The sequence below is a fragment of the Rhinoderma darwinii genome, chromosome 2 (assembly GCF_050947455.1).
Source record: "Rhinoderma darwinii isolate aRhiDar2 chromosome 2, aRhiDar2.hap1, whole genome shotgun sequence".
NCBI lineage: Eukaryota > Metazoa > Chordata > Amphibia > Anura > Rhinodermatidae > Rhinoderma > Rhinoderma darwinii.
In genome coordinates, this window is record NC_134688.1 from 385,105,387 (window position 1) to 385,119,288 (window position 13,902).

The 13,902-nt window shown below is 39.9% G+C and overlaps 1 protein-coding gene across 3 annotated transcripts in view; it reads right to left on the bottom strand.

Moving 5' to 3' along the window:
• TBL1X (transducin beta like 1 X-linked) overlaps positions 1-13,902 on the bottom strand; it is a 276,885-nt gene that overhangs the window by 54,040 nt on the left and 208,943 nt on the right. For all 3 annotated transcript variants that reach the window (XM_075853975.1, XM_075853977.1, XM_075853976.1), the window contains 2 exons: positions 8,644-8,893; positions 3,557-3,689 (listed from right to left, as the gene is read on the bottom strand). In XM_075853975.1, coding sequence (XP_075710090.1) covers positions 3,557-3,689; positions 8,644-8,893 — 383 coding nt within the window. The remainder of the gene's footprint in view (positions 1-3,556; positions 3,690-8,643; positions 8,894-13,902) is intronic.

Genomic DNA, 13,902 nt, shown 5'->3' on the forward strand with positions numbered 1-13,902 from the left:
AATAATTATTAAATTTTTTTAAAATTAAAAGTTATACAATTTACCATTATACATTCTGTATTAATTCCTTACGGTGTTCAAGATCTCTGCTTGTTGTTATTCAGTGAGAACATTCATTGTTTACTCCCAGTAGATAAAATGGTGTCCATGGTCATGTGATTGACACGCAGGTGCTGGGATCATTACAAGACACAGCTCTGATACACATACTGTAACGAGTTGTGCACCTATGTATCCATCACATGACCATGGAAGTAAACAATGAACATTCCTATTGAATAACAACAAGCGAGATCTTGAAAACGGTGAGGAATTAATGCAGAATGTATATTAAAAAATTGTATAACTTTTAATTACGAAAAAAATAAAATAAATTAGCTGAAACCAGACAACGCCTTTAAAGTCTATATACACCTTTAAAATAGTTCTTTTTATTTAATAAAAATGTCTAATAGTGTGTTTGATGCAACTTTTTAAATACTTTTTATCAAAAATAATTTTTACTTTTTGAGACACAGCTGTTTTGTACTCTGTATACAGAGTACCTGTATTATTCGCTAAGACCTGAATTTGTCAGGTCCGCGGGACTGACGGGTTCTATGTCAGCGGGTCCTGCGTGTCTCTGACATCTAAGTTATGAACTTAGATGTGATCGGTAAAAGCTCGATCCTGCGTATCAGAGACACACAGGCAGGGCCGGCCCTAGGTTGGATGGCGCCCTGTCTGAGACTCTCTATTGCTGCCCTACACAAACAAAAAATTAACCACATATATACACATGCACATACTGGATCATATATACTGTACATACATAAAGGCAGATATTTAGACATACAGGCATATATATATATATATATATATATATATATACACATTCAGGAATATATACATACAGGTAAATATATAGGCATACAGACACATATACACACACACACACACACACACACACACACACACACACTCCGATAAATACACAGACAGGAACATATACAAATGCATAGAATGACAAATATACAAGCACAAAGACACATTCACAAACAGGCCCATATATACCCACACAGGCACATGTATACACAGTACAGATAATATAGTAGATGCTACCTGCAGTCCTATGTAACACCACAGCTAACACAGTGATAACTCTCTGAGTACAGATAATGTAGTAGTGTCATCTGCAGTCCTATGTAACATCACAGATAACACACAGTGATAACTCTCTGATTACAGGTAATGTAATAGATGTTGCCTGCAGTTCTATGTAACACCACAGATAACACAGTGATAATCCTCTGAGTACAGATAATGTAGTAGATGTTGCCTGCAGTCCTATGTAACACCACAGCTAACACACAGTGATAACTCTCTGATTATAGATAATGTAGTAGATGTTACCTACAGACCTATGAAACATCACTGATAACACAGTGATAACTCTCTGAGTACAGATAATGTAGTAGTAACTATACCCACAGGGGCAGCAGCGTATACAAGGGGTAGCAGGGTATATCAGGTGTAGCAGAATATATAAGGGACCACAGAGTATATAATGGGCAGCAGGGTATATAAGTGTCAGCAGGGTATATAGGGGTAGGGTAGCAGGCTATATAATGGGCAGCAGGGTATATATGGGGCAGCAGGGTACATAAGGGGCAGCAGAGTTTATAAGGGGCGGCAAGGTATATAGGGGCAGCAGGCTATATAAGGGGAAGAAAAGTACATAAGGGGCAGCAGGGTATATAAGGGGCAACAGGGTATATAAGGAGCAGCAGGGTATATAAGGAGCAGCAGAGTATATAAGGGGCAGCCGGGTATATAAGGGGCAGCAGAGTATATAAGGGGCAGCAGTGTATATAAGGGGCAACAGAGTATATAAGGTGCAACAGAGTATATAACAGGCAGCAGGGCATATAAGGGGCAGCAGGGTATATAAGGGGCAGCAAAGTATATAAGGGGTAGCAGGTTATATCACGGGCAGCAGAGTATATAAGGGTATATAAGAGTATATAAGGGTCAGTAGGGTATATAAGGGACCTCAGGGTATATAGTTGGCAGCAGGGTATATAAGGGGTAGCAGGTTATATAAAGGGCAGCAGGGTATATAAGGGGCAGCAGGGTATATAAGGGGCAGCAGGGTATATAATGGGCAGCAGAGTATATAAGGGTCAGCAGGGTATTTAAGTGGCAGCAGAGTATATAAGGGACAACAGGGTATATAAGGGGTAGCAGGGTATATAAGGGGCAGCAGAGCATGTAAGGGGCAGCAGGGTATATAAGGGGCAGCATAGTATATAAGGGTCAGCAGGGTATATAAGGAACAGCAGAGTATATAGGGACATCAGGGTACAAAGGGGGCAGCAGGGTATATAAGGGACAATGGGGTGTATAGGGGCAGAAGGGTATATAAGGGGCAGCAAGGTATATATGGGGCAGCATGGTATATAGGGGGAAGAAGAGTATATAAGGGGCAGCAAACTATATAAGGTGCAGCAGTGTATATAAGGGGCCACAGGGTATATAAAGGGCAGCATAGTATATAAGGGGCAGCAGGGTATATAGGAGGCATCAGGGTGTATAGGAGGCATCAAGGTATATAAGTGGCAGCAGAGTGTATAGGGGCAGCAGGGTATATAAGTGGCAGCAGAGTATATAAGAGACAGCAGAGTATATAAGGAGCAGCAGGGTATATATGGGGCAGCAGGGTATATAAGGGTTATCAGGCTATATAAGGGGCAGCAGGGTATATAGGTGCAGCAGGGTTAGCAGAGTATATAAGTTGCAGCAGGGTATAGAGGGGCAGCTAACTGTTCTACTTTAATATTGAACACACACATTTACATAGAGACATAAACACATTCAGACACATATATAGACACACGCATACTGTAACATATACACATACAAACACAGAGACACATATACACACACATACTGGAACATATACACACAGAAACACTTACCATCTCTCCTTGCGGACAGGATCTCAGTTTTTTTGCAGGACAGGCTGTGAGCGGAGCTTCCGCTTTTGCTCCTTGGCTCCTGTTTACTCCGAGTGTGTAACTAAGAGCAGAGCACAGAGTAGAGGCAGAGCCCAGAGGCACCCCCTACATGCTGGGAGGGTGCATCGCCCTGTGCAATCGCACAGGTCGCACACCCCTTAGGCCAGCCCTGCATGCAGGACCCGCTGACACTGAACACATCAGTGCCGCCAAACTGACAAATTCAGGTGTCAGCGCAAGATACAGCTGCTCTGTATAAAGGATAAAAAGCAGCTGTAAATTTTTTTATTTCAAAATAATTTTTAATTAAATGTATTTAGGAAGTTGCACCAATTACACTGATGTGCAATTTTATTTAAAAACAAAACGTGTCAAAGGTGTGCATAGCTTTTAATATATAAGGAGCAATTATAATACCACAGCCTATGTGCATAGCTTTGCCTTAAATTTCATCTGCCATCACATTCTAAATGATCGTATTAACTAACTTAATTCACAGTTACAATACAATGACACATAATTCCAACTATATAATTAAACTGCTGATTCTGTATACTTACCCAGATGCTAGAAGATCAGTGACTGGATTCCAGGCACAGATGAATACCTCTGATTCATGTCCACGAAGGACCGTTGCTTTGTTTGGTGGAATATCCACATCACCATCAGTTTCCATTGGTTCTGCATGGTTATCTGCAAAACACATAAGAATCTTGTTGTATATCCAATATCACTCAATGGATATATAATGATACTGTCAACGGCTGGTATGAAAAAGTCATTTGTAAGTCTGGTCTGTATCTATTTTTAATTCAATGAAAATACTAAAAGAAAATTGAAATGTAAAATTCTAATAATTTCCTATGATAGGCAGTATTTTATATTTGAAATGCTTTATGAAAACTTCCAAGATAATGGCAGCTTGAAAATGTAATTACATCCATAAACCAATTCTACAAAGGCATGAAGTACTTAAGATTGTAATGATTAATCAGAATTATGTGCCCATTCTGGTCTGCAGTAAGAGAGGATCTGCAGTGTTAAAAAAAATTCTTCCAAGAAAATGTGCAAACATATTTTTGGAAAAGGAACAAAAAAATTGATTCTATAAGCCAAAGGGAATTAATATAATGTGTTGCTGGTTGATTTGCTAGTTAAGTAACAGGGCACCAAAAATTATATTTACTAATTGGTGAGGACACTTATCATTTTATCTTTCTTTCTGTATACTGTGAACATGAAAGAGAATTTGACAACATAGAAGACACCTAAATTAGGGTATGTATGTCACGCTATACTAGCGGTTGCACCCAAATCTTTTGCTGGTTTCTTGCTAGTTAAAACTTCCACATTATCATAACAGGTTGCCAATAAACTTTTTAATTAAGTTAGGACATACAAGTCATTATATTTTTTTTCTATTTTCATTCTGTATATCGTGAACATTAAAGGGAATTTAATCACCAGAATATACCTATTAGGGCTTGTATATGTTGACATAACACCCACGATATGTCTCACCCAATGTGATAACTGAAGAACACCACATTGCCTAACACTGCATTTAGAGCCCTTCACTTTTTGTACGCTTTTTTATATTACAGTCTTATTCAAAAATAGGTCATATTCATTGTGTTTTCCATCAATCTACACACACATACAACCTGTTAATGACAAAGCAAAATCAGGTTAGTCCAAATATGTGGAAATTTATTAAAAATTAAAAAACAGAAATATCACATTTTCACAAAGGCTCTTTTACACCAGCTAATAAGCGGCCAATGCTGCGAGCGCCGATCAAAGAGACATCGTTAATCGGCGCTCTTTTGCTCCTATCACACGGAGTTATGTATGGGGACGAGCGGTTGTTACTCCGATCGCTCGTCCCCATACATTATTATCATGTCGGCAGAGCGTGTTCCTGTTTACACAGGGAGATGTGCTGCCGACAACGATAATATTTCCCTTTTTTAATCGATACGACCAGCAGATGATTGAGCTGATCATTCCCCTGTGTACACTGGGTAATTAATGGCAACGAGCATTCTGTGAACGCTCGTCTACACGACAATTGGCCAGTGTAAAACCCCCTTAAGTATTCAGACACTTTTTTAGTACTTTGTTGAGGCATCTTCCATAGCGATTACAACATTATGTCATCTTCCCTCATTCTTTTGTGCACATTGTCTCACGCTCGGTCAGGTTGGATGGGGAATGTTGATGCCCAGCTATTTTCAGGTCTCTCCATAGATGTTCAAGACTTGTCTCAAGCGTTGTCTTGGTTGAGTGCTTAGTTCATTGTCCTGTTGAAAGGGAAACCGCCGCCCAAGTCTACACCGCGTTCCAAATTATTATGCAAATGTTATTTTTCGCTGATTTTCCTAAATAATCGATGCAAATGACAGTCAGTATAATCTTCAAGCCATCAACCGTTGGAGTATAATGCAAATTTTATTGAACAAATCTCCTAAATGATAACAGATTTTTTTTTAGAAGTAAAAAACTCAAAATGCACTGTTTCAAATTATTATGCATAACAGAGATCAAAACATTTTAAAGGTTGTAAAGAGAACTAAAATGGTAATTTGTTGAATTTGCAGCATCAGGAGGTCATATTTACAGAAATCAAAAGCTCTTTCAATAAAAAAAAACTTAACAGGCCAAGTTACATGTTAACATAGGACCCCTTCTTTGATATCACCTTCACAATTCTTGCATCCATTGAATTTGTGAGTATTTGGTCAGTTTCTGCTTGAATATCTTTGCAGGATGTTAGAATAGCCTCCCAGAGCTTCTGTTTTGATGTGAACTGCCTCCCACCCTCATAGATATTTTGCTTGAGGATGCTCCAAAGGTTCTTAATAGGGTTGAGGTCAGGGGAACATGGGGGCCACACCATGAGTTTCTCTCCTTTTATGCCCATAGCAGCCAATGACACAGAGGTATTCTTTGCAGCATGAGATGGTGCATTGTCATGCATGAACATCATTTTGCTACGGAAGGCACGGTTCTTCTTTTTGTACCACGGAACAAAGTGGTCAGTCATAAACTCTATGTACTTTGCAGAGGTAATTTTCACACCGTCAGGGACCCTAAAGGGGCCTACCAGCTCTCTTCCCATGATTCCAGCCCAAAACATGACTCCGCCACCTCCTTACTGATGTCGCAGCCTTGTTGGGACATGGTGGCCATTCACCAACCATCCACTACTCCATCCATCTGGACCATCCAGGGTTGCACGGCACTCATCAGTAAACAACACGGTTTGAAAATTAGTCTTCATGTATTTCTGAGCCCACTGCAACCATTTCTGCTTGTGAGCATTGTTTAGGGGTGTCTGAATAATAGCTTTATGCACATTTGCAAACCTCTGGAAGATCCTACACCTTGAGGTTCGTGGGACTCCAGATGCACCAGCGGCTTCAAATACCTGTTTGCTGCTTTGCAATGGCATTTTAGCAGCTGCTCTCCTAATCCTATTAATTTGTCTGGCAGAAACCTTCCTCATTATGCCTTTATCTGAACGAACCCGTCTGTGCTCTAAATCAGCCACAAATCTTTTCACAGTACGATGATCACGCTTAAGTTTTCTTGAAATATCCAATGTTTTCATACCTTGTCCAAGGTATTGCACTATTTCACGCTTTTCCGCAGCAGAGAGATCCTTTTTCTTTCCCATATTGCTTGAAACCTGTGGCCTGCTTAATAATGTGGAACGTCCTTCTTAAGTAGTTTTCCTTTAATTGGGCACACCTAGCAAACTAATTATCACAGGTGTCTGAGATTGATTACAATGATGCAAAGAGCCCTAAGACACAATACCATCCATGAGTTTAATTGAAAAACTAATAATTAAATGTTTATGACAATTAAATCCAATGTGCATAATAATTTGGAACACGGTGTAAAGTCCAGAGGGCTCTAGAGCAGGTTTATCAAGGTTTTCACTGTACTTTTCTCTGTTCATCGATCCTGACTAGTCTCCCAGGTCCTGCAGTTGAAAAACATCCCCATAGCATGATGTTGCCACAATCATTCTTCACCAGAGGGATAGTATTGGCCATGGGCGGTGTCAGGTTTCCTTCAGAATTGCTTGGCATTCAGGCCAAAGTTTTTAATCTTGGCTTCATCAGATCAGAAAATTTTGTTTCTCGTGGTTTGAGAAACTTTTAAGTGGTTTTTGGCAAACTCTAAGCAGGCTCATTAGAAGTGGCCTGTCTGGTCACTGTACCATAAATGCTGGTGGTGGAGTGCCTAAATTGTTGTCCTTCTGCAAGGTTCTCCCATCTCCACAGTGGAACTTCTGAAGGGTGGTCAGTGGAAGCAGGAAGCCCCTCATCTCAACTTTGAGTTTCATAGCAAAGGGTCTGAATACTTATGTGAGAGTGATATTTCAGTTTTTATTTCTATAAATCTTATTTTGCTTTGTCATTATGGGATATTGTGTATAGACTGATGGGAAAAAAATAAATTATCAATTTTAGATCGTTACTAAAGTGGAAAAAGTTAAGGGCTCTGTATAGAGGGAGAAGACTCACTGAGGAAAGGTAAATTACCACATATGCTCATAAGCATATGTACTGTACCTTATTTTAGCTTCACATGCAGCACAAATTTATTATTATTAGTATATGTAAATGGACAAGGTGTATATTTTATTTCCTCTTTCATTCATTATGGTGTTTCTAGCAGATATGTTAACCCTAATTCACTTATCTACCCCCAAGATTCCTTATCATGGTGTAGACCAGTGTTTCTCAATCTTCGCAAGGCAAGTGCCCCTACTCAAACAATTTACATCATGTACGATCATACACTGTGCTAATTGTTATTTTTTTTTTTCGGGATTATTTAATTGAAGCTGATAAAAAGAAACCATAATTTGTGTGTTATGGAATCACTGGTTAAGCAATTCCCAGGATGGAAGTTTATGGAGTTGTTAGGTGAACGATTCCCCAAACGCTGCTGGAGACTGTTGGGACTAAGCATGCAAATAAATCCGCAACTCCAAATCCGTCACAACACTGATTAACAGAGTCTAAGGCTACTTTCTGGTTTCCGCCTGAGCCCACCGCAAGGCGGGATTGTTTTTGCTACATAGAACCCCGGTTGTTTTAATAGAGTTCGGCGTTGGATAAGAAGTGCAATGCAGGCAATACCAGAACAGGTAACAAGGCAACCAGAGCGTAAACAGAAAGTCCAAATCACAAAGCTAGGGGATGTCAGGAACCAGCCGGGAGCAGAAAGTCCAAATCCGTAAGCAAGGGGTAATCCAGAGACAAGCCAAGGTCCAGTTCCAAGAAGTCAAAGTAGCCAAAGGTACAGGGTATAGTCAAAAGCTTGATCAAACACATGGAACCAGGAAATTTACAAGCAAAGAACACAGAAGTAACCAGGGTTTAAGTTCTCGACCCTTACACCTGATAGGAGGAACGACAGAGAAAAGGGATTGGCTGAAAACTAAAACCAGAACCGCCCAGAAGCTAGACTAGTAGCCATGGCAATCTTAAAGGGGCGGACGTTCCCTAACATTGTGGTTACATCAGTTTCTAGTTATCATTTCTAATACATTTGCACACATTTCTACAAGCCTGAGGCTTTAGCATTAGATATGATGTTATTGTACTATACACTTCCTTTTACTTACTGATTGCATGTGCCCCATTTTCTTCACCATTTACAGTGGCTGCTCCATTCTTTGGTGTGTTCTGTTGTAATGTAGGAGCTGCTGGCGGAGTTGTGACAGGTGCTACACTTGGTGCACATGCTGTGGATGTAGTTTGCTGTTGAGCCAACTTCTCTCTAAAAGCTTGTTGTCTGGTTTGTACAACATCTGGCATCACGGCATCGATCAGAGACAATGATTCTATCGGCCGACCATCAAAGACTGTGCCATCCTAAACAAAATAGTCATATATAGTTATGAGTGCACTGTTTTACCCTTGAAAATACGTTACTAATAATGGTAAATGATTTATTTAACTGTAATTCTAATCATCCTACTCAATATTTTCTATATTTACTTGTTTTAAATGATTTTAAAATGAAAGAGGTTGTCTAGTTTGTGCAACATCTTTGTTATCACAGGGTGTCTCAATGTTGGGACCCCAGTGATAAGCTATAATGTGTGGTGGCGCGTTCAATTATACTGCAGCACCACCGCAGGGAAAATAAAACATTACATGTGCAATGGCCTGTCTTTGTAAGTCACAAAAGTGCTGGGCCCTCCAAAACGCAAGACACTCTTTGTAGCCTCTCCCCGCTACAGTTATTAGACGAGGGTACAAAACAAGTTCCCCTACCTACTTACTAACCTTATTCTCTATAAAGGTATTTCAAATCGAGTTTTTTAAAACAGACATCCCCTTTAAGTCCATTCCTGGCACCATAGTTCTATTGTCCCCAACTCAAATACTATAAAAACTTCCTCAGTAAACCAAATTTAATATAATTATAATACATATTATTGGCAGTCACTATACAAACATGAGGAATGTGGCTGTCACTGTCAAAGGGGGATGTGGCTGTTACTGTCATGGGGGTATATGGCTGTCATGGGGCCGTTCCTGTTATGAGATCACTGAGCCATTGTTATGGGGGACTCTGGATGTCAATGTTATGGTAATAATGCTATGGGTGCACTCTACCTGTTATTGTTATGAAAGCACTAGCTATTACTTTTATGACAGCACTGTTGTAGGGGCACTCTGCTTGTTACTGTTAAGGGCCACTGTGGCTGTTACTGTAATGGGTGCATTATGGATGTCCCTGTTATGGAAACACTTTAGCTAGCACTTTTATGGGAGAGTGTTGTGGGGTCAATCTAGTTGTCAATGTTATTAGAGAAATGTTATAGGGCACTGGATGTTATTGTTATGGAATACTTCTGGATGTCCCTTTTATGGACCTACTTATATGAAGACACACTGGCTGCCACTGTTAATTGTGAAGCAAACTCTCAGAAGAGCTTCACATATACTAGCCTGCGATGTTAAATTGACATTCGGAAACATTTTAAATATAATATTAATTGTTATGTGCATACGGGCCTTGAAGCTATTCTTGAACATTTCTTTATCTAAAGTAGAACTGGTAAGTGGTCATAATACTCCCTGTTCATGTTCAATTATCTACTCATCTCTCGCTTCAACTTCATCTATTTGTTCAGCAATTGACTATGTTGATATTACCCTAATCTGCTGCACTCAATGTTCGGCCCTGATCACATCTGCATCGGAGGCTCCATTAGGGACTTCCATCACAGATTCCATTGTTTTAGCCGGACAAAATGACAAAAACCATGACGTAGACCATTCTGAACCCAATAAAGTCAATGGGTTCTGTCGCCACCGTTGGTTTCCATTATGAAACGGATCCCGAGCTTCTGGTATTCTAGTTGTTCTGCTCGGTCTAATTGTTCTGCTCCTATGACGGAGCAGAAGAACTGAAACCAGAATGCAGATGTTAACACAATAGCTACCTTATATCTATATATCAACATTAAAAGTCTGACAAGCTGAGCACTGGTGAGGTGCCAGGCTAATCAAATTCTTCAATATCTAATCAAATTGCTATATTTTATGGCTTTTAGGGTCACTGCTTTCCCATAAGTCAATTAGGGATCATCATATGGACCTTTCAAAATAGTTTTTATATTGGTTTCTTTTGCTGACCTGATGCTTTTGCTCTTTTATATCCTTGTTTGGAAATTGAAAAGATGCTGACTAATGCACAGCTCAAGATTAAAACAGCAAACTTTACAAACCCCTTGAAAAAGCTGACGGCGAAACGTACGTCGGGGTGTCTTGGTGTGGTCTGTGGTTGACTTATTTAGGGGCAGACATGTAGAATATGGGTTGGTATTTGACATGGATCTGATCCTGACTTTATATATTTTTTATATCTTGGATCAGTCTCTCTGATACTCTCATTTGTATTTTTTGTCCAGTGTGTACATATTTAGTATACCGTTAACTGTTGAGGTATTCTTGTACAGTATTGTCAATACCTTGACAATACACTGTTTGATTCCATGGATGTATAAATATGATACATTTGTTGCTCCTAGATACTACTACCACATTTTATTATGTGTTTTATGTTGTATGTGATGGTCTATGTATGTTTTTAAATATTTTCCAAATAAAGATTTTTTTTTAAAATTGGTTAGTGCTTTACTTGTACTATGGTTATTTACACTTCTAGTATTGTTGTCTATATATGTCTTCATAGGTATTCTATATCCAGTATTGACGTATATGAATGTTATTGCTGAAACAGATTTTCTGTTTGGCCTGGACTTTATAGGTATTGAAACTTTACAAACCCACTGGATTTCAGGACGTGTTGGATTAATCCAGTAGTGCTGTAAATTGTGACCTCTTTATGAAGGCCTCTCTAAATTCCTTAATATTTTATAGTAATAGTTTATGCAAATATCACGTGGGCACCCATTAGAAAACATAGCGAGCAAAATAAAATGTTAGCAATTTCAATATACACCATAATACGCACTATTAATAATAACAGACATAGTAATAGATTATAGGCCAAATCAGCCCCTGCCCCACTACTGCTAGCTGTTCCTCTAATATATATGATTCCCTTTGCGTTTTATTATAGGCTTCCATGTAGAGAGATGTAGAGAAATTAAATTACATAATTAAACCTTTCTGAGACTTCTCTACACTAATGTCATTTCCCTCGATTTCTCTTTCTTTACTTTGGAAAGTAATTATAAAACTGCTATTATCAAAAAACAGCTGATAATTGCGGACAAAAGGCGGCTGATAAGAAAATTACAGTGCTCCAGTTGATAAGAAAACAGTATTCTTTTACAAACATACATTTTCCTATCTTAGAACATGATTATATCTTTCTCTATGAATTTAATTACATTACTAATTTAGGAAAACAAAATATTTCGTTTAAAAGATCTCGTCATTTAACCTTTTGTGCTCGGAGTTAGATAATAATAGCAAATACATGAGGGGAATGCAAATTGTGAAACTCTATAGCGCATCTAGGATAGATCCCTGTACTGTATGTAAAGGCCCTTTTACACCAGCCGATACACGGCCGATGCAGCGAGCGCCGATCAACGAGTCATCGTTGATCGGCGCTCGTTTGCTCCTGTCACACGGAGCTATGGATGGGGACGTGCAGTCGTTACTCCGATCACTCGTCCCCATACATTATTATCATGTCGGCAGCGTGTCTCCCTGTTTACACAGGGAGATGTGCTGCCGACAACGATAATCTTTTACTTTTTTAAAACGATACGACCAGCAGATGATTGAGTGTTTATCTGCTGATTGCTGCGCTTTTTACACAGGGCAATTATCATCAACGAGCGTTCTATGAACGCTCGTCTGCACGACAATTGCCCAGTGTAAAACCCCCTTATGGCCATCTACAAGATGTGTGTGTATTTGTTCCTATTGGGGTGCAGATCAGGAGGCATAAATCTAGCATGTACTTTATGTAACTCTAGTCAGTCAGATAAAGGCTAACATAACACCCTGTAGACTCAGAAGCATAACTTAATGTGTATGGGGTATAAACTAGCTGACACTTGGGTGAGTATTTAGTAGTTACCAATGCACTCATTAAATGGGCCCTGCCATGTTGAAAATGCAGTCCAATCTGCAGGCAGCATGAAGGTGAGCAGGTTTATATAAAGTTTTGTAGCAACTGTTTTTGTAAAAGTTGCATTCTAATCATGTAAACTTCTGCTCATTTTGGGCTTAGGAAGTCAGTGTGCAGTTCTACACAGGGATTGTCAGCTTTTCCTGTATGAGTGTGAGTACAGAGATAGCTGTCAATAGTAGTTAGGACCGCCCACTGGACTTCTAAGCTCAGAATGTGCAGATGTTTAAATTAATCAATTACAAGTTATACTGAATCTTTTGCTACTAAACTATATATATCAATTGTTCAGCTCCTCCTGCTCTATAATATGCTACTTGCAGATTGGTCTGCATTTTCACTGTGACAAGTTCCCTTTACGTGTTTTGGATTCACACTTTCTAAATGTAAAAATGAAAGGATTTAATAGCGAGCTTGATGTGAGTGGCACAAGATGTTATCCACACCCACAAACACGGAACACATACAAGTACAGTACATGGTTGCAAGATAAAGTGTAGCACCCACGGCCGCGGACCACCGGCATCTCCCTATTACCAGTGGCCATGACCGCAGGACTGTGTACCTTCACTGGGGTCCCCCTTCCCTGGGACGCCGGCACTCTGTGCTTTCTGCACCCTCTCCCCGGCTGTCCCATAGGGTGCGTGGGCTCACCCTAGGGCCAGCGCGAGCACCAGTAAAATTATCCCCAACCTATCCCTGAGTACCCTGGCCCTTACAAGGAATCCTGCCCATTTCCTCCGTGCCTGAGCAATGTTGTGTCTTCCCAGTGTTTGCCCTGCAAATAGTTCCGTAGCTGTATCCTGTATCCCGTATACAGTATCTGTGTCCGTGCCAAATCAATTGTCCACGACAACTGCACTATCTGTGTCCGGTATCCTTAACAAGTCAATTGTCGAGACGACTTCGGTGTTCAAGTCCATTGTCCGAGACGACTTCTGTGTTCAAGTCCATTGTCCGAGACGACTTCTGTATTCAAGTCCAGTAGTCCAGCACAAGCCATTTCCGATAGTCCGGCACCAGCTTGCTTCTGATTATCCGGCACAAGCTAGCAATCCAGGTACTCTTGTCCTAGTGACTGTTATTGACATCTTGGTTGACCAGCTGCTATTCTGCTACGGTGGGGCAGCCCAGTGTGTCCACATACCCCATAACCGTGACATAAAGTAACCTTTATTTTGATGAAACTGGAAAGTACCGTTACATTGTTAGTTGTATGTATGTAAGGCTCTATTCACATTGGTATGATGGATAGTAT